The following is a 26,959-nucleotide window of genomic DNA, read 5'->3' as shown; positions in this document are numbered from 1 at the left end:
GACAGATACAGGACACCAGAGGAGTCAGTGATTAATGGTGTGATGAAAAACAGATCTGAAGGAGCACAAAGGTGAGCAGCTACCTCCTCGCTTTGTACGCCAGTCTGCTAAACGATTTAAATTCAAGGTCAACTCGGACGTTAAGCAAAAAACATTTTCCAATTTATTGATTTTTAAAGAAGCACGCAGTGGGGTAAGGATCATTCATAACACATGAGAGTGTAAGATATAGTGTTTTAATAGTTGAGTATTCTTCATGAGACAGTAGCACGCTCAAAGCTAATCTGCTAACTTAGCTTCAATGCTAACAAAGCTAACTTTACAGCCTTCATCTCCATGCATTCTGCCTTTTTTTGGGTTCATATATCTAATTTATGTGTTTACTAAAGTACGATCATGTTCTCTAATGTTTGTAAAAAGTGTCTGTGGGAGGAGTCTGCAGGTTGGACTGGGACTGCAGGTGTTCGGAGAGAGAGTTCAAAACAGCGTTTGCAGGTTGGTGAAGAAGCCTTCCAGAAGAGAGGTGACAAGAAGACGATATCTGCGTTAGGACACCTGGGTGAGGTCCTGATGTGTCCCCCATAAGATTAAGATTTTAACATGACCCGTCTCCTGCAGCATCAAACACACACACACACACACACACACACAGACACACACAGAGAGGAACATTAGCTGAGCGAGGAGAGGAGGAGTGCGTAGGCCTGGTCGTGGTCTCCGTTGCACTGGTCCAGGATGTCCTCCAGGAATGCTTTGCAGAAGTTTGGAAAGCAGTTCCTCAGTTTGCTCAGGGCCCAGTCATAGTCTGGATCTGAGTCTGGAAGACAAGAGAGGAAAAGACATAATCCTCACATCCTCATGTGTTTATTTCTGTTCCCGTGAGGCCTTTGGGTTCTTTGATTGTCGTGTCAGAAACACTCTCTCCGACTCTCATGCGCAACAGATGGCTGTTTATGATCGCTAACTTCAATGTTTTCTCTGCGTGGATGAGAAATACATCTGTTGTGTTTGACATTCACACACACACACACACACACCATCACTCAGTGGAGACTGTGAGGCAATCCTTAAAAATGCTGCTCTCTTCCCAGATGTTTGCTTTTAAACAACGGTCTGAAAAACACTTTCTCATTGGAGGCAGCTTGAAACGCCTCACGTCCGACAACATTTCCCTAAATCGACCCGCAGCTCTTCAGCTGCTCCGCTTCGAGCGCTAACTCACGAGTAGAGGAGGCCTGGGCAGCGTGAGCATGCAGGCAGCAGATAGGCTGTGACGGGTATTTGACAGAATGAAAGCAGCCATTAAACACAGAGCAGGCTGGAGGACGCAGCCTGACATGATGTATTAAACACGCTGTGCAGAAATGTGCCCGCAGCAGCAGCAGCGACAGGGCTGCAGCTCTGAGGTCATTTTACCTCAAACTGGTGAAACAAGAAGCACATCTTTATATGCTTTATATGTTTCCTCTCTATCGATGTGTTTATATAAAAAAGTACAGGACGTTCTCTCAGGATGTTTTTATGCTCTCTGTCCTCAGCGCTCAAACAGAAATTGGGAAAAAGGGCTTTTTGGGTTTTCTTCGCCCGACGCCTGGAATCTTTTGCACAGTGACTTCAAACTGAAGGAGCTGGAGTCCTTAAAGGTTTTTCAATCTAAAATGAAAGACCTGGAAGTGGAGTCCACAGAATGCTGATGTTTTTAGCTCGACTGCTGGAACTATATATCTGACTATACATCCTATTATAATGCAAAATGTTGTGTAAATTGGACCTCGTCTCCGTTTGTGTGTTTGTCTGCAACTTTGTGTTTTTTTGCTGCTGCCTGTCTCGGTCAGGTTCTTAAACTCAATGAGACCAACCTGCTTAAATAAAATAAAACAGTCCCAGACAGAGGACGGCCGGTCAAACAGGAAACGCTTTATATCCAGAACCGTAATAAAAGCAGTCAAAAGATACTGCAGACATGCAGAGAACTCGTCAGGTGCACATCGTCCTCCCTGCAGCGCCACGGAGCGCGCCTGCAGCGTCACGGAGCGTGTCTGCAGCGGCGCCACGGAGCGTGCCTGCAGCGGCGCCACTCAATCTATTCTCAACTGAGCTCGCTGCGAGCACGAGAAGTTTCTCCTGAAAGCTCGACTGTGTTCATCAGAAGCAAAGAGGTGAGAAGCATGAATCTGTGAGCGAGAGTAACATGCCCGAGCCTCTGGGACGATCTGGGACTGGAGCTGGTGTTTTGAAACGATGGAGTCCTGGATTTTATTGTTTTTTTTTATTTTATTTTATCTAAAAGTTCTGAAGCTCTAAAAAACAAAAAAACAAATTCAGATCTTTTAGTCAGTCTCGATCCGAAACCGCTGCAAGCAAGCAGCAAAAAAACCCACAGAGAACAAGAATAGAAACAAAGGATTTTTGACATCATGAATACGAGTTATAACAGGAAACATTCAGTAGGCAGCGCACATGATGACACTCTGTGTCTGTGTTTGCTTTGGCTGAGTGATTGGCAGGCACTCACAGGTGAACGCCAACAAGTCAGGTATGAAACTCAGTGTGTCAATCCAGGCTAATTAGAGGAGGCCGAGGCCTGCTCCTCCTGGCACCTCTGTTTGGCTGCAGGCCTGCGGTCTGTCAGTGTGTGTGTGTGTGTGTGTGTGTGTGTGTGTGTGTGTGTGTGTGTTGTGTTGCTTCCTGTCAGCAGATTCAGACCTTAGCGTGTTTGATTGTTTAAGCTGTAGTAAATAAAGGTATGCACCCACACACACTGGAAAATTACTTTCTTACCCATATTTACACACACACACACACACACACACACACACACACACACACACACACACACACACTTTTTCCCCCCACAAACTACAAGTATGAGCAGGATTGTAACACCGGGAGTGTCAGTATCACTTCGTACCACGCATAACTCCACGTCTGCATTCCTGACGCACGTAAACGCAGACTAAACACACAATCAGCGTCCTGCGAAGACGCACCAGGCGGTCACTTCTTGTCACAGGTCTCATTTAGGTTTGGTTAACCAGCCGGACGAAAACAAAGAAAGCTCACCGACTTCCTGCATCCAGTCAGAAAAGCTCTGTTCTGGACCGGGGTCCGGGTGCAGAGCGACGGGCGGCGGCGGCGGCGGTCTCTCAGCCACGTTGGACTCTTCAGAGGTGACGTCCGTCTCGCTCCCTCGGCCTCGACCTTCCAGTCTGTCCAGGAAGGACGCGTTCACCCTGTCGAGTTCACACAGCAGTTACTAACTCGGCTGGGGGGGATGTTTGACAGCTTCTGGAAACTTCTTACTCGCTGAAATATAACGAGGTCAGAGAACTCAGCGCTCATCCATCTGACCAGTCTGTACTGGTTTGAATCCAGAAGGACGAAGCAAACAAACCATTCATCACGTTGAGTGAAAGTTCCAAGAACCGTGCGACGCTTCGCTTCATCTCAAGCACTCATGATCTCTGAGGATGAAGTGTTTGAATGTGAGAGGTGTGTTAATGTTGTGCATACCTTCGATGTTCCAGCTGAACATCCTGCTCGCTGTTTGCCTCCTTCTTCCTCACAGCCTGAAAACAAGAGAGCGTGCACAGAGTTAAGAAACACGCTCCTCGGTGCGTTCGCTCGTCTTCACTCTGGATCACGTTCACGTGCACACGCAGAAACCCGAGTGATGGTAAACGGTCCTGACGACTCAAAGCGCTTTGACGCGCCGCAGGCCGTGTTGCCAACTTGCCGACATTCTCGCTAAATCTGGCGACTTTCCAAACTCCTCTTGGTGCCTTTTTGGTTTTTTGCCAAAAGAGCTACAAGGAACAAATCTAGTGACTTTTTATTCTGCCGACTTTAATCGCAAAAAAACCCCAAAAAACTAAAAACTGAGAATCAACAAAAGAGATTTAAAAAAAAACACATCACACATTATTTCTAAACATATTTAAGGTTTTTTTTTTAATCACTTTTGTCTCTGCTCCAGCGTGCATTACGATTGCATGCTTACTGTCAATTATGCAAATTAGGCGATGATGTCATTTACCGACTTCCCTTACAGAGTTGGCAACACATCCAATCAGACACATTCAGACTCACACTGACGAAGCAGCTGCAGGTAATGTTGTTAAGTTTTCATTTGTAAAAGGTCGACGTTACAGGACGATATCTAGGTCGAATAAGGGCGGCGGGCACGCATGATAACTTCACTTTTACACACCAAGGAACTGGAATAAGTAACGTTTGATTATTTGACCTGCAGGACGTCCATGAGTGTGTTTCCTGTGTCAGTCAGGAGACTTCCTGAGAGTCTCGTACGAGCAGCTTTCTAAAGGTTTGACAAAGTTGTGAGCGTCATGTGTGTAAGTCTTCGACCAATGACACACAACCCGAAGAACACAGAGAGAGAGAGAGAGAGAGAGAGCCTGAGGGGTGAGCGAGGTCGTCCTCGTGCACCATCATTAACACACAGCCCACCTGTGTGAGCACCATCAAAGCTCAGCATTAACTCTCCCACACACACACACACACACACACAGCATGCATGTATACACACCGAGAGCGCACACACACTCACACGCCCACGAATAGAGGATGTGAAGGAGGGATCAATGGAGCCATGTCTCAAAGAACAACAGATCCCAGGGTCCCGGTCAAAACCACATCAAGAAGTTTGACTTTTGCTGCTCCAGCCGCAAAGGCTTTCATCTGTTTATCTGTGACCTCCATCGGAGAGAGAGAGAGAGAGGGAGAGAGAGAGGGCAGCATGGGAGAGAGGGGGGAGAGGAGAGGAAAGAAGGGCGGAAAGACAAGGACAACAGAGGACATAAAAGGCTAAGAAGGAGGCGATCAGGAGGTCAATTAAGCAGCGTGAAACGAGACAGGACAACAGGAGGAGGACAGAGGAAAGAAAACAAAAGAAAGGAGACGGGAAGAGAAGACAGACAAAGGGGGAACAGGGAAAGGAGAGAAAGACGAAGACTGGACAAAAGATTTAAAGGAGATGAAAAGAGGAAAGGAAAGGAAACAAGAGGGAGGGACTAAAGAGAAGGAGACAAGAGGAAAGGAAAGGAAACAAGAGGGAGGGACTAAAGAGAAGGAGACAAGAGGAAAGGAAACAAGAGGGAGGGACTAAAGAGAAGGAGACAAGATAAAGGAAAGGAAACAAGAGGGAGGGACTAAAGAGAAGGAGACAAGAGGAAAGGAAACAAGAGGGAGGGACTAAAGAGAAGGAGACAAGAGGAAAGGAAAGGAAACAAGAGGGAGGGACTAAAGAGAAGGAGACAAGAGGAAAGGAAACAAGAGGGAGGGACTAAAGAGAAGGAGACAAGATAAAGGAAAGGAAACAAGAGGGAGGGACTAAAGAGAAGGAGACAAGATCAAGGAAAGGAAACAAGAGGGAGGGACTAAAGAGAAGGAGACAAGATAAAGGAAAAGGTGAAAAGGAGGACTCAGACATTTTCCTTTACTGAGAAGGACAAGGCAAAAGGAAAGGAGATGACTTGGGTAAGGAAGAGAGTGAAACTGTAACAGAGAAGATGGAGACACAGAAGGGCAGAGGAGAGGAGACCAAATATGAAGGGAAGAGGAAACGGGTGTAGAGGAAAGGAGGGAATAACAGGCAAGAAGAAAGAAACATTAGAACGAGGACAGAATAAGAACAGAGGTGGTAGGAAGGGTGAAAGGAAAGGGGACAAAACAAGGAGAGAGGAGAGGAGAGGAGGGGTTGGAGGAAAGGGAAATTAAAAAGACGAAGAGACATGAGAAAAACAAAGAAAGGAGCGGGGCCGAGAGAGGTGAGAGGAAAGGACAGGTGCTACGATAGATGAGAAGAGAGAAAGGAAAGGTAACGACAGAAACTTGAAAAGGAAGTGATAAATGATCCAAAGATAAGGTGAGAGACAGGAGAGAGGACAGAGACAGTTGAGATGAGGAAGCAGGAAGAGGTCTTTGTTTCTCTCTCGTATCATCTGTGTCATCGAGTCAGTCTGTCTGCTGTGACTGTGTGTGTGTGTGTGTGTGTGTGTGTGTGTGTGTGTGTGTGTTTTCCCTCCATAAAACACAGAGGCTTCTTTATTACTGTGACTGCTCTCTGCACCGCAGTTTGACCCCTGACCTCTCTTTTCTCTGTCTTTACCACACCGGCTCTGCAGAAAGGTCTGTGTGAGAAAAGAAGAGAAAGACGGAGAAAAAAGCACAACAATGAGAGAAAAGAGAAGCAGAAAGGAAAACATTTCCTGCGTCCGCCGAGGGAGCTGCGTGTGCACATTTAACACCGCTGTCAGTCACCACAGCAGAGTGCAGCTTCCTGCACACTTTGTTCTGCTCCGGTGTAACATCACTGACAGACACGCGGCGGGGTGGACCGTATTAGCAGCATGTCTGACAGGAGCTGTCATCGCTTCCTCATAAATGTATTATGCTCCGAGCTAAGAATAACCATGATCTCTGCATGTTTGAGGCCGATTACAGGAGCCCTTGATTTAGAATTATCTATCTATCTATCTATCTATCTATCTATCTATCTATCTATCATCTATCTACAGTATCTATCTATCTATCTATCTATCTATCTATCTATCTATCTATCTATCTATCTATCTATCTATCTATCTATCATCTATCTACAGTATCTATCTATCTATCTGTCTGTCTGTCTGTCTGTCTGTCTGTCTGTCTGTCTATCTATCTATCTACAGTATCTATCTATCATCTGTCTAGCTTGCTATCTATCTATCTCGCTAGCTATCTATCTCTCATCTGTCTAGCTAGCTATCTATATTTTTTTAGCTAGCTAGCTAGCTTGCTATCTATCTATCTCACTAGCTATCTATCTCTCATCTGTCTAGCTAGCTAGCTAGCTATCTATATTTTTTTAGCTAGCTAGCTAGCTTGCTATCTATCTCGCTATCTATCTATCTGTCATCTGTCTATCTCGCTAGCTATCTATATTTTTTTTAGCTAGCTAGCTAGCTTGCTATCTATCTCGCTATCTATCTATCTGTCATCTTTCTAGCTAGCTAGCTATCATTTATCTAGCTAGCTAGCTATCTCGCTATCTATCATCTGTCTAGCTAGCTAGCTATCTCGTTATCTATATATCATCTGTCTAGCTAGCTAGCTATCATCTATCTATCTATCTATCTATCTATCTATCTATCTATCTATCTATCTATCTATCTATCTATCTATCTATCTATCTATCTATCCATCCATCCATCCATCCATCCATCCATCCATCCATCCATGATCACCAGCTGTAGATAATCTATATATGATATATGATGCTACAGCTAGCTGACAAATCCCTAATAGCTGCAATTTTAAAACTTCTAGGTGCTTTCACTTCTTTACATTAGACCCTAAATTAGCCGGTCAGGAGGAAATGGTGGATTTTAGTTTCCTGATAACCACATGTGAGTGTCTGCTGTGCAGGTTTGGGTTTCCTCCAGGTACTTTTACCAGCGCAGGTCCTTCCTGCTCCACTGTGTGTCTACTCTGCAGACTCCTCACAGTCATGTCGTGTTGTGTCTCTGTCTCTGCTCCGTGTGAACTCTGGGAAGTCCCTTGAACTCCGCCTGCTGCTCATTCCCTCCCATGAAAACCAACAACAGGCAAGCGAAGGAGAGGAAGAGAGAGAGAAAACAAAAAGAGAGTGACCGGAGCAGACACGGGGGCAGGAGGGAGGAAGACTTATAGGATCTACTCTTCAAATGGGAGCTCGCTGTTCTCCGGCTCCGATCAGGAGATACTTGTCTTAACCGACCCACTTAATGGGGGATACCCCGAAATACCCGTGCTGCTGCGGACAATGAAAACCCCACAGAGTATTTATCCAGAAAACAGCTCACAAAGGCAGATCTATCAGCTCAAATCCACACAGAGATTTCAGGCTCAGCACTGAACCCTGGGATCTGAAGAGCCGTGTATACAAAACAAAACATGTGAAAGCACATACAAGAGCACGCACACACATCATGCGGTCGTTGGCTTACCCTGGATGACGTGTGTGTGGCACTGCTGGATGCCAGTGGACCCTGGGCTGTCCTCTCAAACCTCTGTACAAAACTCTCAGTTGCCCTGCAGGAAAAAAAAACACACACACATCCTCACTTTGCTCATCCTCAAGACAAACAGAAAAATAATAATAAGTGAGTGTTTGTTTGCTCCACAGACACTCCACATGCCTGGGATGAGCCGGCCCGTTTGTCCCTCTTTGACGCCGCTCTCTGCCCCGTCTCTGAATATCTTCATTGTTCCTGCCGGTTCACACGTTGGTCTGCTGTCTCCTGTTTTTGTTTCTCTTGTCAGGAAGCCAAAGATGCTACTTGACCAGCAGTTTCTCTCAGAGGCGACCGCGTCTCATACTCCAATAATATCTTGGCTGTCTGGGTAATTGATTTAAAGCGGTCTGCTTCGCTGCTGGAGGAGACTGCATGAAAACCGTCTGCAGACAGCAGACGTTCGAAAGCATCTTTTTTTCCTCCTGATTAAACGTTTAAAGCTTTTTAACTCGGTTGTTTATCCTGTCAGAGACGATTCACTCGTGATGCTAAGTGCTAATGCTAAGTGCTCGGTAATGTTTGCTAGCAGAAGTGTCATGTCTTCTACGGCCCGGATTCTCCAAGCTGCTTGGTGGTGCCGGCCTGGAGTTCACTCCCACTGAGCACGAACCCTGATAACCCTGATGGAATGTTTTTTCAATCACTTTTCAAACCGGCTGAAATTACAACATCAACGTGTCATTACTTCCTTCATGATCACTGTTGACTTTTTCATTTCAAGGCTCGAGTGAAGACGGAAATGGTTATTCAGAGCTGTCAGTCACGTGACCTGCAGCACGGACATTTAAAAATCAACACCTCTTCTAAAGCTTCTCTCGCTGAGTCCGTGCCGGTGTTACGGTTTTAAGAGTGACCGTGTTCACTGACGACTTTCAGCTGGATGTGTTTGTGGTTGCCATGGTTACAACAGATGTTGGAGATGGAAAGTGTCTTTACAAACGCGGCTTTGCTTAGTTTTCCAACACTGAACCTTTGAAGCTGCAGAACCAGTGAGTGTGTGTGTGTGTGTGTGTGTGTGTGTGTGTACATTCCAAACATGTGAAGGCATTTACATTTGAGCACATCATGTGGTTTGCTGGTTTACTCTGGATGACTTGTGTGTCACTACAGGACTCCACAGAGGGTCCCACAAAAGCAGAAGCTTCCGGCGTTTATCCAGACTTAAAGGAGCAGCGTGTGATCCGTCCTGTAATATGTAGAATCCTTGTGAGACTGAGGCTGCTCGTCAGAGGATGAATACAAATTGTTACGTCCCTATTCTGGGTGCCAGGCCCCCCCCCCCTGTGGCCCCTCTTCATCATCCAGTTTATTCTTGATGGGACCAAAATGTTCTGAAGCCACTTCATGCTGTACTGAAGAACACCTGGACGCAGAGATTGAAACCATAAACTTATCAGGAACATGTTTACATCTCCTGAGAAGAACCAGTTTCTCCAAGACTTCAGTACAATCAATTTGCAACTAGGGAAGTCGCCCCCTGCTGGTCATTGGAGAGAATGCAGGCTGAAGGCACTTAGGACTCAGGCTCTGAAACCAGAGACTCTCCAGGGGGTATTTATTCATTCAGTAAAATAAAAAGGCAGCATTACAACTCCTTACAGTAACAAAAAGGTAAACGGGGGCATTCAGAGGTCGACCTCGTGTCGCCTGTCTGTCTTGATTTACGACTGATACGATTTTCTTTGTCTGCCAACAGAAAATGCGTGTTGCTCTAAAGCATGGTGATAATTATAGGTCAGCAGAGGTGATGGTGTCACCTGATGCTCCATCTCTGACACAGATCTCCTGCAGAGCAAGAAGGAACACAACACAAAACAAGTCGACACCGCGCGGTGACAGTGACGAGGCCCGAGCGAACCCGATCCGGCTCTGACCTGAGGTGATCCTGCCGATGACGCTCCCTCCTCCTCTGCTCCTCCTGCCGCCTCCTCTCCTCCAGCTGCTCCGCCTGCAACACATCACAGACAGACGTCAGAGCGCAGCACGCCGCTGTCTGCACGAACGATGCAACAAGAAGTCCGAGTACACAGAACGAGGCACCGAGCATTCAAATAACAAAACACTTGATTTCCATAAGTCAGCTGCTCACTTTGTGACTCCCTCTGTTTTATTGCACGCAGCGTTCGGGATGTGTTGATGACGCTCTTTCTGCACATGCAATCAAAATCTAAATCTCCTGAATGGAAGATAGAAATATTTTCTGTCCAGCTGCAGTTTCAGTGAACTCTCCTTCCAAAAGTCAGCCATCTTTGTCTCGTTTTCTTTTTTGGATCGTAGCTGCGGCGTCATATGCAGGTCAACCATGTGGGCTGTTTCAGAGTGTATTTACTGTAAAACAGGAAACACGCAAAGACAAACATGGTGGCTGCTGTGCAGCAGGAGTTGAACCTTTTTCCCTTTTTGTGGTTTTAAACACTTAATAATTCTCCGCCTGGCCATCGTCGGCCTCTCTGTCCCGAAAACCAAAGTGGGTCAGGTCGGATTCAGGACCCACGTCTCTGCCAGCTTCTTCTCACATCACAGCTACAGACTGAGAAAAGTCTGTTTCTCATGCATCTGTGCATTTTCCTGGATTACCAGAACATTCTTTTGGCTTCATAGAGGTCATCGTGCATCAGGAAGAGGTCTGCGGAAAACCGCTTTGGTCTTCAGAGGTGAATCACTCACTGCATATGACTGCAGGAGGAGAGACGAGCAGGAGGAGAGACGAGCAGGAGGAGAGCATGAACCAGGAGGAGAGACGAGCAGGAGGAGAGACGAGCAGGAGGAGAGCATGAACCAGGAGGAGAGACGAGCAGGAGGAGAGACGAGCAGGAGGAGAGACGAGCAGGAGGAGAGCATGAACCATGCCTGAGATCAGAGTGCAGAGCCGTCTGTCTGCAGCTTCTGGAAACTACCACAGCATTAATCAGGTGGTTCTTCTGACGGTGTGTGTGTGTGTGTGTGTGTGTGTGTGTGTGTGTGTGTGTGTGTGTGTGTGTGACTCTGCTCTAAGACACAGACCTGCTGCAGCTCTGCTGATGTTTGACTCTACTGACACCTAGAGGCTAATCACACAAGTGCAATAAGAAGGAGACACCAGAGATCAATCAGATATTTCTGCTCAACATGTTCTTGATTTATCTCTAAAACTTCACAGATTGTTTCAAACCTTTCTGTTTGGCATAAATCGTTCGAAGGAGAAGAGGTGGCGTGTGATTTTTTTCCGGGGCCTTTTTGTGAAATTGAACGTGTGCATTCTTTTGCACTCACCTTTTCTCTCTGTACAGCCTTCATCCTCTGCAGCTGCTCCTCCTCCTCTCGTCTCCTCATCCTGTCCAGCTCCTCCTTTCTCAGCTGAAAAACGTCAAATATGCATTTCAATCATTTTTTGTCTCTGACACAAGACAAAGAAAACGCTCTGAAACATACATCTTTACATGTGAAACATCGTCACAGCAATCAGGACAGATGAAGATGTTTGATGCAGATTGTTCATACAAACATATTTTACAGGTTTTCGGTCCATGAACATTTTGTTCATTTAAATGTAATATAAAATCACCTTCTTCTGCAGTTTGGAGGAACGCAAGTCTGCAAACTGCTTCTCTCTGGCTGCAGCCAACGTCACATGACCACCTTGACCAATGAAACACCAGGTTACTTTTTATAAAGTATAAGATACAGAAACATGAACATCGAAGATTGTATACAAACCCAGCTTTTCTGGATTCAGGTGAACAGAGGACGGTCTGTTTGCTTCTTTCCATCTTCTAAAATCCTCCTCTTCTTTCTGGCCCACTGCAGCAGAAGAAGAAGAAAACACTTAACAGCATGACACACACACACACACACACACACACACACCTGAACACACAAAGATGGGAGAGTTAAAGGAAGCAGCCTACTCGTGACCAGTTTGCTCCGTCGGGATTCAATGGGTGGGATGACGGTGAAAGCCCCGGAGCTGAGGGAGAGGGTGACACAGCTGGTTAAACCTCCAACTTTTATCATCTTAACACACTTTAAGTTTGTGTAGCATTTTATCACATAAGCCAGGGTTTGTCCAAAGTGCGGCCCGGGGGCCATTTGTGGCCCTTGAGTGGATTGTTTGTGGCCCTTGACTTCAGAAGATTTTGGCCCCAGGCCTCATCAGATGGCATATTTTGTTCTTTTTTTCTTTTTCATGTTAGCGAGGGAGACCTATAAAAGCCTGACTATTCTTTCCAAAAAATGAGAACACAACAGTTTCCCACTGCAGTTAATTATTGTGTATTGTGTATTATTTTTTGAAGAGGTCAAAATACAAAAAGTTCCATCCAATATTTAAAAAAACAAACAAACAAAAAACCCCTGTGGCCCGTGAGCGACAATTTTGGCCCACAAGAAAAAAAGTTTGGACACCACTGACATAAGCACATGAGATTTCCGGGAAACAGTGAACGCACCATTACTCTCTCTACTCCGAAGAAACGAAACCGAAAGTGATCATTATCAAGCCTTCACTAAACCAACACAAACACTTTTACACTTTTACAGTGTTTTAAACTTTTACAGTGTTTTAAACTTTTAGTGTTCAATTTGAGGGTTTGAAGATTTAAATTTATGAGATTTTTTGATGTTAATAACAAAGTTACACAGTTCTGAACTTTGGACTAAACATCGAGTCAGGCTTCATTATAAAAGTGCTCCGTCACTTACTGCTGAGGCTCTCTGTCTGCGGGCTGCTGCTGTCCGCTCTCAGGTGGGACAGGTGGGACAGGTGTGCCATCCTCGCTGTTATTATATCCAGCTCCCTGTCCACCGGCAGGGTCGAGTCTGCCGGAGCCTCTGAGGTTTCCTCTGGAGCCTCTGTGGTTCTGATAAGGATCCATCACAAACACTAATGATGTCTAAAAGTCTTCAACAGGTAGGACACACGTGAGTCAGCTGCTCTCAGCTCTGTGTGTGTTTACTCTGCTGTCACACACACGCACGCGCACACACACACACACAGAGCACGGGGGGAGGAGCTTAACGGAACAGCGACCTCTGCTGGACGAACAAGAAGGCTACATCTCATTTTTTTATTTTAAAGGTTCATTCTGAAATTTTGATAAGCACAAAGTCAACAAGGTTCATTTAAATGAAAATAAATAATGAAGCATGTTAGTGTCGTTTATTCCCCCCCTGCCCGTTTTACTTTGACCTTTGACCTTAAGAACTAAAACTGAGATAAAATGAGTCGAGTCACATAAAAAGAGATAAACTTTCATATTTCTTCAAAAACTCATTTATTATGAGCTGGCATCTTCAGAAAGAACACACATGATGTTAAGTACAAACGTTTTTGGCAGGATGTGAAGGGTCGACATACTGGGCGTGAACACACACACAACACACACACACACACACACACACACACACACACACACAGGAGGACAAATAAATACACCTCTGAAGAAGAGGATCAAATCAAAAAGCAGTGTTTGTGTGAGTCTAAAAATAGTGACTGTGAATCATAACTGTTAAAGGTCATTAGTGAAGGACGTGCTGTGATTTTTAACCGGCTCTAAAATATCAACAGTATTTTTTTTTTAAATCACACGACAGAGAAAAGAGACGAGGATTAATGTTCGACTGTGACATTAAAACGAGTAAGGCAGCGAGGGTCTGAAGGATCCCTCAGAGAGTCCGTCCCCTGTCGAGCACAGATCACCAACAAGTGCCGACGACACGCACACGCACTCACTGCAGGGGACCAATCAGGGTAAACAAGCTCCCAGAACCATCCGGTGTTCCGGTGAGACATGAGGGGGAAAGATGGCCTCTGTCCCTCCTTCCTTCCTAAGGCACCCTGCAGGATCAGGGATCCACTCGCCTTCAGTCTGTGGATCTCCTGGAGGCACAGGCGCGCTCCTCCCTGCTCCAGCGTCGAGTCCTGTGTTGGTGTGTCTCTGTGTGCATGTATCAGAATGTGTGTGTGTGTGTGTGTGTGTGTGTGTGTGTGTGTTTTTGAAGCTGAGAGAGAGAGGAGGGATCACAGTTTGGGCTGGTTGGCGAGCTTCATCTTCAGGTTCTCTGCCAGTTTGTCCAGGAACTCGAAGGTGTTCAAGTAGTCGGCACGCGTCACGCTGCGAACACAGGACAGAGGAGGAGACATCAATCAGAACCCTCTCCTGAAGAAGAAGCAGGTCTGGACTTACAGGAAACCCAGAGACTTACTGTGGCAGGCCTTTGATGCAGATAGCCAGGTCCTTGGTCATGAAACCGGCCTCAATGGTCTCGATGCAAACGGCCTCCAGGGCCTCAGCAAACACTCGCAGCTCTGTGTTGTTGTCCAGCTTCGCCCGGTGGAGCAGACCGCGCGTCCACGCAAAGATGGAGGCTGCAGAAAAACACAGGAGAAGGACAGGAGTCAGATTATGAGTCCATGTGCAGAAAGCAAAGGTCTTGGCTTGATGTCGTACCGATGGGGTTGGTGGAGGTCTCTTTCCCCTGCTGATGCTGTCTGTAGTGGCGTGTCACTGTCCCGTGTGCCGCCTCCGACTCCACTGTGCGTCCATCCGGACAAATCAGCACGCTGGTCATCATTCCCAGAGAGCCGTAACCTGAAACAGCCAAATGAAGAAAAGTTAACGACAAGATTTGAGGAAAATCCGGATGCAGTTCGGGAACGACGATGAGCTCACCTTGAGCGACGGAGTCCGACTGGACGTCTCCATCGTAGTTCTTGCAGGCCCAGATGAAGCCTCCCTCCGACTTCATGGCCTGAGCCACCATGTCGTCGATCAGACGGTGCTCGTACCAGATGCCTTTAGCTTCGAACTGAGCGCGGTAGTCCCTGCACGCACGAGACGACAAAGGAGTGATGCACGTCTGGCATCCAAGAGCGTGTGTGTGTGTGTGTGTGTGTGTGTGTGTGTGTGTGTGTGTGTGTGCAGAGAGAGTGCGCCTTACTTCTCGTAGATCTCCTGGAAGATGTCCTTGAAGCGCCCGTCGTACTTCTTCAGGATGGTGTTCTTGGTGCTGAGGTACAGAGGCCAGCTCTTCGTCAGAGCCATCTGGAAGGAGCTGTGTGCAAAGTCCCTGATGGAGCTGTCTGTGTTGTACATCCCCATGGCAACGCCGCCCGTGCCTGCAAACACCAAGCAAGCGCTCGGTCGATGTGATTGGTCGATATGGCTAAGTCTGTTTTAGATAAACCTGTGGGTGTGGTTTCTTACCCTCAAACTCGTAGATGACGTATTTGACTGGCTCTCCCTTCGCCGGCGTGTAGGTCATCTCCACTTTCCCCGGGCCGGGCACCACGAAGTCTGTGGCTTTGTACTGCGCGGAGGAGACAGCACAGTCAAGCGTTAGAAAGTGGGCGTGCACCTCACGTACAGAGTCGTCCTCGAGGCTGAGGTTCGAATCCGACCTCTGTCGTGCATAGCTCCTGTCATGGCCGCTGACGTAGACGGCGTGCGGGGTTGTTACGTAACTCGCTGCTCTTTGACCCTTCACCCGGTTAACGCTCTCTGACTCTGACAGAACGCCACAGGCTCACAGTGATTTACTCCGGAGCGCCGCTTCCACATGTTCCACCGTACCATGTGCTACGGTCCAAAAGGACGGCGGTGATGATGACACGTGATTGGCTGATAACCTTACAACCTGAACGCACCCAGCTCAGCTGCAGGCCGGCGTCAGCTCCGCTCAGATGAAGCTTCAGAGACGGCAGTGACTCAACACGCGGAGGTAAAGGTTGTGACATCACACAGCGCCCGCTGTAGAGTGAAAACACTCATCTGTAGGCGTGTCGGGATTCTTTTATGTTTGCTGAGAGAGAGAGAGAGAGAGAGAGAGAGAGAGAGAGAGAGAGAGAGAGAGAGAGAGAGAGACAGAGAGACAGAGAGACAGAGAGAGAGACACAGAGAGAGACAGAGAGAGAGAGAGACAGAGAGACAGAGAGAGACAGAGAGACAGAGAGAGAGAGAAAGACACACACAGAGAGACAGAGAGAGAGAGAGAGAGAGACAGAGAGAGACACACACAGAGAGACAGAGAGAGAGAGAGAGAGAGAGAGAAAGAGAGAGAGAGAGAGACAGAGAGAGAGAGACAGAGAAAGAGAGAGAGAGAGAGACACAGAGAGAGAGAGAGAGAGAGAGAGAGAGAGAGAGAGAGAAAGAGAGAGAGAGACACACAGAGACACAGAGAGAGAGCGAGAGAGCGAGCTACAGCCTGTGTTCATAATGAACCTGTTCCTTTAAATGCACGACAGAGAGCGCCATGTGCACGCAGCAGAGCGACCACACGCTCTTCATGCAGCTCTGATTCCAGAGCGAAATTTCTCAATTGACATTTTAGAAAAAAAAAAAAAAAAACTTAAATCAAGAGTTTTTGAGCGCGTAACCATGACAACCACCTCCCACTATACTCGTCACTATAAAACTAAAATCAGATTCAGTACAAAAAAAACAATCCCACAATCCTTTGGGAATGACATCATTTGGTTGTCGTCCTCTTTAGATCAAAACTTCTCTGTAAATCGTTAAAGGTTCATTTTATGAGCTCATCGGTGAAGATATCAGCTGCACTCTTTAAAGCCCCGTGTTGGACTTTGACCCTCGACCTACACATGTTTCACGCCATAAAAACACTCTGCGTACACACGTGACGCTCCATCTTTCTGCCATTTGTGAGGTTTTTTCTTAACGAGAGCTGAACCCTCAGACCAGGAGGTTACAGAACGTTGGGTGGCGTCACTTCCTGTGGACCGGCGGCGTACCTGATCTCCGTGTGCGTGCCTGCCGATGATGATGGGCTTGATCCAGCCGGGCACCAGGCGGGGGATGTTCTTGCAGAGGATGGCCTCTCTGAACACGGTTCCTCCCAGGATGTTGCGGATGGTCCCGTTGGGGGAACGCCACATCTGCTTGAGCTTGAACTCCTCCACGCGATTCTCATCCGGCGTGATGGTGGCACACTTCACGCCCACGCTGTAACGACGGACCGCCTCCGCCGCCTCAACCGTCACCCGGTCATCTGTGGCGTCACGGCTCTCCATACCGAGGTCGTAGCTGTGCAGAAAACAGACTTTTTGTTACGCTCTCTCTCTCTCTCTCTTAATCTGTAACATCTCACCAGATTATAAGAAAGTTCTTTATTTAGGTAACTTGAAGACGCACAGAGACAACTTTCTGCAGTAAGACATTTTATTCGTCTCAAACCTGAGACATCGCTCGGGGACGACTTCGTGAAGCCGCTAAAGGACGACAGCGACAACGATACAAGCTAACGTTACGTCTCCATCTGATGGACGGTTCACTCTCTCGTTGCCACGAGACGGGTCGACCCAGTCTGCAACACGTCCTCGTCTTCGTCCTCTCAGCCGCTGCCGCCGCCGTCGTGTCAGACAGTACAGGGTCGGGCTAAGCGGCTGCTTTGTAGCTGAAGGCTACGCACGCACTTCTCATGAGATGACCTCACACGCTGCCCGGACACCAGACGGGCTGAACGTGACGGTGCCATCAGGTCCATGTACAGTCTGAGGGGAGGCAGGACTGTTTATACTCCTGACAGCAGAGGAAGGATGTTCCCCGCTGCACAGAGGCGTGCACACGTGTCCGTGTTCCACGCTGTGGATGACGCCGCACAGAGGGGCTGTGGTGTGTTGCATCATCTGCGTGTCGGAGGACAGGACCGACATGAATGAACACGTCGAGCTGCTTCCACGTCCAGGCTCCCAGAGCGGCCTGACACAGGATTCAAACCGGGAGAGGCCTCGTCCTCCCTGCTCCGGTTTTTTTCTTCACTGCCTGAAACTGGATCTGTGACGAGAGCCAGCGCCGACACAAAGAGAGAGGCAAACAAGGAAGCGACTGTGCAATCACATCGGGCCCTCTGCCATGACAACACGGCAGCCCGCTGCACTCGTGACACTCGTGTTTAAAGTGGAGACAATAAAGCTGCATGACAAAATCTAGAGCGGGTTCAATGTGCTTATCTTTCCCCCCTGAAGTTTAAAACCTCGTGTTTGTACCGTGCACCGTTTGGCACTGCTGAAAAGAAACAGTTGTGACCTTTTACCCACATTCTCCCCTCCCCTTTCCCCTGAGAGCCAATCCAAAGCCACAACAAGACAGCATTCATCATCACAGAGAGGAAGGGGGGGGGGGGCGCGACACTTCAGGTTTAACAGGAAAGTTGGTGCAGTCCTTCTGAACTTGGACGAGTTAATCTGTGACCTCACACATACCTTCAGTTCACCTTTTTTACAGAGTAAAGGGAGATGATGCAAAGGAAGGAAACACCGAGTGCTGGACACACGGCTCGTGTCAACAACACACGAGTCAGAACAAAGTCCACACGGACGATAAGAGAAGGAGACATGAACATCAGCTGGCTGTCAGTGAAGCATCTGACGGCTGAAATCCTGACAGGAAATGGAAACAAAGCTTTTTCCTTCAAAATAAAATACAGACGAAAGTGAAGCTGCTGCGTGGTTCCTTCTGGGCCTCCGTACGTGGACTCAGGACGGTCTTCAGGATAAACAGGCAGAACCTGATACCCTGAACCTGCAGACACTCCCACCAGCTTTATCTTTGGATTCAGCCTCTGTGATCTCACCGTTTCATGGAAGATCTCTGAACAACAAGCGAAGCGTGTTTCAGTGTTTAATACGGAGGTCACATGTCGCTGTGCCACCTTTGAATCAAATCCATCTTCTTCTCTTCCTGGTTTTCGACGCTCTTTTGCTGTTTTTCAGGTTTGTTGTTCGGGTTGTTTCGGCACATCTATGTGCGTCCTCTCCTACCTGCTCCTGTTAGCAGGTGCAATAGCCGCATGAATCACACGGTCCCTAGCGCTGTCTGATCTGATTGGTTGGCCAATCAAGTCACACGTGGCGACCCTGAGCGTGGGGGATTCTGAGCGTTGGAATACAGGAAGACTAGACGGACAGACAGACCTGACCGGACCCCCTAAGTCAAATAATACAAACAATTCAAACAGTCACACCTTCTGAAGTTTACACACAGAGTCCATCTATGTCGTCCTCCGCTCACCTGTGCAGGTCGAGCTCCAGGTACGGGAAGATGAGCTTGTCCTTGATGAGCTCCCAGATGACTCGGGTCATTTCGTCTCCCTGCATCTCCACCACGGAGCCGGCCTTGATCTTCTGAGACATGCTGAAGCCTGGTGCTGAAAAACAAGACGGTGAGGAAGAGAGCGCACGTCACTAACAGTATTTTAGGCGAATAACAAAGTACTCTCTCTCTCTCTTAAAAGTATATTTAAATCTGCACCGGTGTCTCTGCAGGACGCTGACAGCGAGCGCTGTCGGTGACATGCCGGGTTTAGTGTGCATTAAATAATGTTTTCAGATTTAGTGTGAGGAGTTCAGATTTTTGCAGCGCGGTTACTGCGGGAGCTCATTTTGCAAAGTTGAGCAGCCTCAGTTACAATGAATGAATTCATTCAGTGAATCAAAGCAGGAGGTGACTCAGCATTTCTGCTCTAAACTCTGTAATCATCTTAAAACCCTGAAGCATATGATTAACCAATGCAGACTCTCTTAATCCACCTCCAGGAGTCCACTTGGTCTGCAGATGAGATTAAGACATGAATTCAGTATGGAACCATGAGTCTCCTACACAGACAGTATACCCTCTAATATTCGTGTAAGGAGGGATTTGATTGGTTTTCACCACAGGTATGATTTTGTAAAGACAGAATAAATTCCTTCTGAGTTGTAGATTTGATCTCTCAGGAGGGGGAACAACATGACGTTTGCAGGAGTTACATAAGCAGCAGTCCGGCATGATGGGGAGGAGACTGTGGATCCAGAGACAGAGCCGGTTAAAGGCCAAACGACATATAAAACACGGTTATGTTTACATGTGTAAATAAATGACAGTAAAATAGAGGAAAACGAGGAGGAGTCTGGAGGGACTGCAGGCCTTTAGGACATTTTCAGAGACGGGTTGTCAAACATGTAGCCCAAAAGTGAAGCGTCATCTCGCACAAACGGAAGAGACTCTTTATTTATTTATTTCACACGCGCCGGTTTTAAAGTCAAGTTGAAACAATTAATCAAGACAATGTAGCCAAATTTGACGGCATTGACTTCCTGGTGACGTTGCGTCGCCATGGCTCCCCTGTATGGAGTAAGTGTCCCAGACGCCTCCCTACCTGCTGGAGCTGAAGGGTCCGAGAGAAAGAGGCCGAGAGGAGGATGAGGAGGGATGTTCCGTGTTAGAGGAGCTCAGAGCCGTGTGGAGCGACGGAGGGGCGGCAGGTACACAGCTCCCACCTCGAGAAGACACCAGGGCGAGGGGGGGGGGATACTGGCCAATCAGAACGAGAGGAAGAACGACGCGGCCAATCAGAGTAGCACACACAGCGGGAGGGGCGGTGGGGGTTTCCAAACCCTGCGCGCTGATTGGTCCGGGATGCACGGCCCTATTTCCTTGTTATAGAATGAAGATATGACAATTCATAGATCGTTATGAAGCCCCCACTCTTATATAAAACATTTTGTTCTATGCGTTTATTTCTTATTTTACACATCTTCACATTGCAGTAAAATATGTCTCTTTGGATACTTAACAAGTTGAACACAAAACTGTAACAAAGTAATGAACTATAATCTACTTTAATCAATAACTGTCACTGTACTTATACCAAAGACCTTAACTACGGAAGCCCAAACAGGACAGGTGTCCATACTTTTTATTTGACAGATTTTTCCAGTGATGATGAATCCATTTCTTTTCCTTCTTGACATCTGATCTATTGATGTCGTTGTCCTGGGACATCCACACTGATTTTGCTGTAATAAGAAGTAAGTTAAAGAAGTTTTCCTATCTGTAGATAACAACATCAATAAGTAAGAACTTCAGGAACAACCAGGTGAAAACAGAGTCATAATAATAATAATAATAATAATAATAAATGAGAAGACTTAACAAAGAACAAAAATTAACGATGAGAGTTGAGTTTGAAAGGAGTTAGAAGTGGATACCATGGAGGGGGGGGTCATGATGGACGGGGGTGATGAACCGTAGATCATGTAGACTATTGCAGTGGTCCAGAGTAAAATAAAAAGTACAGATATTTGTCCCTTTAAGGCTTCTGTACTTGCATGTATAAGACATCTGACCAGTTTTTCAAATGTTCAGCCTGAGAGCCAGTCTGACAAACACGTGCTATGTGCACCGCAGTGCTAATTGCATCAGTTCTCCTGGGATCAGCTGCTCATTTGCTGTCGTCATGGTGACCGAATATTAGTCATGTTCTTTAACAAAAAGTGGCCTTTCAACGCTGATATAATGTCTCTTTTTATCAGAGGCAGCGTGGAGACTAATGGACTTTTTAATGATTGTGGAACGAGCTAATTAGTCGTGATTAAAAAAGACACCAATTATAAATCCGCTGCGGTAAAATGTGACGGTTTGTGGCAACTTCTCATATTGTTAAAGACTGATAGAGGAAACATATGCAACCTGCTGACTGTAAGCTTCTAAAGTGTCTGTACTTAATGAGTGCACATGAAGAACCTGAGGAGACACATATCCCCCCCCCCCCGAGGACTGCGATCCCTTCATCTCGCTCCTTCCATCAGCACCTGGAAGGCGCCTGTCATTTTTTATATTCCATGTATTTTTGTGTTTCGTCACTTGTATGTTTACTTCCTGTTAGGCCTCTCCAGGTTAACAGTGTTACGTTGTCCTTGTATTGACAATAAAGATATCTTATCTTGTCTTATCTTCCTAGAACGTTGTTTCCCAACCTGAGGTTCGAAAGTTTAAAATACCCTGAAGTGCATCCTTTGTGAAGTCGTTCTCTAGCTGCAGGCACTAAACTGTTTCTGTAACGTTTTGCTCAAAGAGGAGAAGCTGAAACTCCCCGCTGAAGAATGTGTGACCTTTAACACTAACTGTAAATAAATCATAACTCCAGTGTGTCCTGTGTAAATGTGTGTGTGAGTCCTGACTGTCTCCAGTGAGGGAGAAGCTGGAGTCCTGCTGGCTGTGTTGTTGTCAGAGCTGTGTTTACATGGACGGGACGGCCGGCTCCTCCCCTTGTGTATAAAAGCTGTTTGAGTCAAAAAGAAGAAGAACATACTCACTGATTATTAGGATGAAGAGTTTTTACATCATTCTGTGTCAGTTTACATGAAGCTAGCAGCTAGCTAAAGAGCGCTAACATTAGCATGCTAACACAACAATGCAGGACACAAGTTATTAAACATACCAGCTAACTAAAGAGCGCTAACATTAGCATGCTAACACTACAACACAGGAAATAGGTGATTAAAGCTACCAGCTAACTAAGAGCGCTAACATTAGCATGCTAACAACAATGCAGAACACAGGTGATTAAAGCTACCAGCGAACTAAAAAGCGCTAACATTAGCATGCTAACATAACAACGCAGGACACAGGTGGTTGCAGCTTGAGCAGAGGATGATCCACCACTCGCATTTGACTCCTTCCTGTGAACGCGAGAGGACGAGGGTTGGAGGTGTGACGCTGGAGGACTGCGGAGGAGGCTTCAGTACGGAGGGGGCGTGGCCAAACAGCAGTTTGTATTGGTTTAATGCTGAAGGACAAGGGCGACATCTGCTGGATCAAAAAGTCACACATTCTTCCTTTAAAGGATGAGAACAGTCATGGAGACTATAGAGCATGCCTTACACAGTGACTGTAAAGTAAGAAGATGTGCATGTGTCCTGTGTGCCCTCGTCACCAACAGTTTATTCCTGTGTTTTGTAAAAACCTCATGTAGCTGCGTCTGGTTCAAGTTCAGACGAAACAGAAGCAGCGCTAAGCCTGCTTAGGAAAAGAGGAGTGGAATGAAGATCTGTGGATTTGAAAGGCAACAAAGTCAAGCAGGAAATTAAATGACATGGTTGTCGCACGTTTAACCACCATGAAGAGCTGTGGATCTGAAAAAGGTCATTTACACGCTGCTTGCTTTCTGCTCGGCCTCAGTTGTTCATGTTCCTTTCCACTAATCATGAAATAAAACCATGAGCTTGAAACAATTCCATGACAGTGAACTTAAAAACCGTCTTCATGTCCCAAAGTTGTTTGCAGCATCAGTAACATGAAATCATGCATTGCGACAAGGAATCCAAATAAAAGTTTTGTGAATCAATTTTCATATATAAATGTTTACAGCACAGAAATGTCTGAGTCCCTGACAGGAAGAGTGAATGGGTGCTCTGTAGATTCAGGATCCTGTCAGCTTGAGGAGCTGACTGAAGAATAAGTTTGTGCATGCAGGTCCTGGTTTGGTCTGGGTATAAAAAGTCTGTTACAGTTCTGTTCTAACCTTCAAGTTCAGCGGGCAAGCCCATAATGTAAGCATCACAAACAAAAGGGTTAACCATGTTAAGAAAGGGACGGGTGGCTGCAGTGTTTAGGTGTAACATAAAAGTGTGTTTTCATTGCTTGCATTTAGAATGGATGATATTTTTTAAGTGTCACATTGTTAATCTGTCTTCCTCATGTTTCATGTCTCGTGTTTTACTTTGGTTACTCCCCCCCCCCCCCCCCCCCCCAGTGTCTCCTGCTGCTGATTACCTGATGTGTCTCACCTGTGTCCTCCTGTTGCCTTCACTCTCAGTGGCCCAGCCTTTCTAGTAGCCTTTTCCGATCTGACCTGTTTTTGTATACTGACCTCGCCTTTAGTCTTCGGTGTTGGATACCTCTGCCTGGAGTTTTGGGGTTTTGTGTGTCGACCCTGATTGAGTCATAAACAGACTTTGAAACTGTCGATATGTGTTTGGGTTTCAAGAATCAGTCATGACACTTCAGTGCTTCCTCCAACAAATATTTACATTCAGTTTTGCAGTCAGTTTTGATCCTCTCCACACATGACATTTTTTTTTTTTTGATGTTGATTAAGTTAAACCTAAACTTGAAAAGGGTTCAGTCTCATAAAACCAAAAAAAGCTGCACAGAAGCTGGGTGTGAACAAAGGAGGTTGAACTTCACCTCGTGTCCAGCAGGTGGCAGGCTCTCTCTGTGCTGTGAGGTCTCGGGGTGCCATGTGGTCCTGAGGAGAGCCGAGAAGAAAGCACAGCAGTCAATCATCACGCTTTCTTTCTTCCTCACGATTTTTTTTACCCTCCTGATATATATTTTACGCGCTTATTCCAGGATTATTTCACACTTTTAGCTCTGTGTTTTTGCTTCTCTCGCGCGCAGAAAGGGGGGGGGGGGGGTTCTGGTGTAATCTCGCGTTTGGTTCTGATAATTATCCCCGGGCTCACTCAAAGAACACAAAGCTCGGGTCTCTCCTCGTTCAGACGTTAAGGAGGGACACTTTTATTTCACAACAGAGGAAACAACCCCCTCCCTCCTTCTTTGTCTCCCACCTCCACTTTGAGAGAGGACCAGGGCTCGGCCAGACCTGAGAGGCGTCATGTGACTCTGCATCTGCTCTCAGTTGTGGAAAGATCACCACGCAGCCAGAGAGAGAGAGAGAGAGAGAGAGAGTGAGTTAGAGGGAGAGAGTGAGAGACGGAGGGAGGGAGAGCTGAGGAGGAGCTTGCAGCGATAAGATTTTCTCCACGCACCATCAGCACCACAAACTTGCTCTCTCTGCAGCGCACCTGCTTCTGCACACACGCACTGGAGCTTTTCGCGTGTTTTTCTCCCGTTGGAAGGTGCTCATGTGCACCTCACGGATAATTTTCGCTCTCTGCTGAGTTGATTATGGTCACATCCCCCGCGGTGCCAAGGTGGAGCCACCGCGCGTATCTCGGATCGGTGCGCTTCTCCAGGGGCTGGGATGCGCACCGGGAACCTCTCGCTTCCTGCCAAGTTTCGGGTCCGAGCAGGACTCTAGCTCTGCCCCCGGGCGCCGAGCCAGGAGGACCCAGTCCACCCGGAGCAGGATGCCGGTGATGAGAGGGCTGCTGGCCCCGCAAAACACCTTCCTGGACACCATCGCCACGCGCTTCGATGGCACCCGTGAGTAACAAACGCTTCTGCTCTTTACGCGCGGATGGAGAGTGCCTCATGTAAACTGTTCTTTCTCTAAACATATCCTCCACTATGGAACAAAACTCTCCCTATAACACATCAGCTGCATAGTAGGCCTGTGTGTTCTTCTGTGTTGGTCTCTGAGATAGAACTTGAGAGTTGAAAGGATTATTTGAGGCTGTTCAGAGACATCCTTTGTGAAAAGGCCCCATTGCACAAGATATCATATTCACAAGTGATAACATGCACCTGTCTGCACCAGAGGAGGTTAAGAAAGAAATCCAAACAAAGCAAACTGGGAATGATAGATGTCTTCCAGATGAATCCATCTGAAGTGTCCGAGGCTTTTTGGTAGCTTTGCTTTTTTCTAACTTTAGTTGTTGATTTTGATTTTGATTGATTTTTTTTGACTGAGACTTCTTTCAGTCCCATTGTGTGTGTGTGCGTGCTGCACATGTCCCCGCTCCACTCTGTATTGTCACAGTCTTACCAGCAGGGTCACATTCACAGTCTGAGGCCCACACACCACTTTTTTTTTATTCCTCACTTTCAACCCCAGCGAGCTCGCACGAACCGCTCGGTCCAGATCTCTGTCGTTCTGCTCAGGCTGAAACGTTGCTGTGGAGATGCAGCCCGGATGGTCAGACTCCTCCCAGGCGAGGGTGTCTTATATGAACAGATGCGATGAGCAGCCCGCTTGTTTTGGGCCCATGCTGAGAAAGTGGGCGGGTGAGAGCTGCTTATATATATATATATGTGTGTGTGTGTGTGTGTGTGTGTGTGTGTGTGAGTGAGAGTGTGTGAAGTGAGCCAGTGTCCCCCACTAAACCAGTTATGTGTGACAGCATGATGGAGAGATAATTCGAGCGTGCAGCAGGCAGGTCGCTTTAAGGCAGATCCTGATCTGTGTCCAGGTTTCACCTGGTCCTCTCCCTGCTCTCTGAACACACACTGTGGCTGCAGCTCATTTAAATGTTCTTACTTTGAAAGGCAAAGTGAGTGGCTTGTGTTTCCTCAGTGAGGATTCAGGATGCTGTGAGGAGGATTGAAGAGCTTCTCACTCTGCAGTGTTGTGTTTCTTCTCTCAGAGATTTGACAGAAACGTTCGAGTCGTGCTGTCAGACTGTGGAGCCTGAACGAGACGAGCCACGTCTGTGATCAGTGCTGATGTTAAAACTTATTTTACAGAACATGCGGTGCAGTCAACCATGCGTGGGGTGATCTCATCGTGTCCAGCAGAGGGCGCTCTCATTGATTGTTTACAGTCCTCACAGCACTGTCTGCAGCGACGAATCACTGCGGCTCCACTCCAGTTTGTTTACAATATCTAATCACGTTTCATATTCTTAAATGATTTGTTTTGGAAAGCCGTCTTCGAAATACAACACAGACTTTAGAGCACTGAAAGTGTAGAAGGTTTATTTTCACTCCAAAGGCCCGTTTCCACACAGCAGACCGGTACGGATCGGTACAGTTTGCTTCGATTAAGCCCGATCCCGTTCGTGTTTCCACAGCCACCCGTGCCATATTTGGTAGGCGGCGTGTAAGCAGGATGCTGATAGCTGCTATGTAAATATCGTCATATGATAGCAGCTAACAGCTAGCCGCTAACTAATAAATTCAACAAAGGGGAAAAACGCTACACAAACAAACCAATGAAGAAGACATCCAGCAGGTCATCTCCTCTGTTACTGTCATGTGACTCTTTATTACAAGAACTCAATCCAGCTTTGTTTCACAGAAGGCTGTGAGCGGCGAGGACAAATACACACGTAAACAATCAGCTGTGTTACACTCAATGCTTTAAACACGGCCACCACGTAACACAGGAAGTGTCCATTCTTTCAGCCAATCAGCGGACTGCAAGTGTTTAGCTCTACCTTTTCGGGTCGGCTCCACATTCTTGGCCCCCCAACGGATGGGTCCCAAAAAGTGGGACGGTACGGATCGGTTATTTGGGAATCTTTC

The 26,959-nt window shown here is 47.0% G+C and overlaps 3 protein-coding genes across 3 annotated transcripts in view; 1 reads left to right on the top strand and 2 right to left on the bottom strand.

Moving 5' to 3' along the window:
- Positions 1-220: 220 nt before the first annotated feature.
- Positions 221-12,993, bottom strand: epsti1 (epithelial stromal interaction 1). Its single transcript, XM_079357366.1, has 10 exons — positions 12,735-12,993; positions 11,942-12,000; positions 11,751-11,834; positions 11,599-11,672; positions 11,307-11,390; positions 9,929-10,002; positions 7,986-8,070; positions 3,514-3,569; positions 3,064-3,233; positions 221-817 (listed from the first exon to the last, which is right to left on the bottom strand). Exons 1-10 carry the CDS (start codon positions 12,905-12,907, stop codon positions 672-674), a joined length of 1,005 nt encoding a protein of 334 aa, XP_079213492.1. The 5' UTR covers positions 12,908-12,993; the 3' UTR covers positions 221-671.
- A 297-nt stretch (positions 12,994-13,290) lies between these two features.
- On the bottom strand, positions 13,291-20,307 carry idh1 (isocitrate dehydrogenase (NADP(+)) 1). Its single transcript, XM_079357571.1, has 9 exons — positions 20,187-20,307; positions 19,061-19,196; positions 16,783-17,074; positions 15,239-15,341; positions 14,973-15,150; positions 14,705-14,856; positions 14,483-14,623; positions 14,238-14,400; positions 13,291-14,146 (listed from the first exon to the last, which is right to left on the bottom strand). The coding sequence occupies exons 2-9, from the start codon at positions 19,180-19,182 to the stop codon at positions 14,053-14,055; spliced, it is 1,245 nt and encodes a 414-aa protein (XP_079213697.1). The 5' UTR covers positions 19,183-19,196; positions 20,187-20,307; the 3' UTR covers positions 13,291-14,052.
- A 4,408-nt stretch (positions 20,308-24,715) lies between these two features.
- The window catches only part of kcnh3 (potassium voltage-gated channel, subfamily H (eag-related), member 3), a 77,248-nt gene continuing 75,004 nt past the window's right edge, over positions 24,716-26,959 (top strand). Inside the window, exon 1 of the mRNA XM_079358017.1 lies at positions 24,716-24,979. Coding sequence (XP_079214143.1) covers positions 24,904-24,979 — 76 coding nt within the window. The 5' untranslated portion in view covers positions 24,716-24,903. The remainder of the gene's footprint in view (positions 24,980-26,959) is intronic.

This window comes from Symphodus melops (assembly GCF_947650265.1).
Source record: "Symphodus melops genome assembly, chromosome: 12".
Lineage (NCBI taxonomy): Eukaryota > Metazoa > Chordata > Actinopteri > Labriformes > Labridae > Symphodus > Symphodus melops.
Note: the sequence above shows the minus strand (reverse complement) of the source record. Positions and strands in the feature narration are given on the sequence as shown.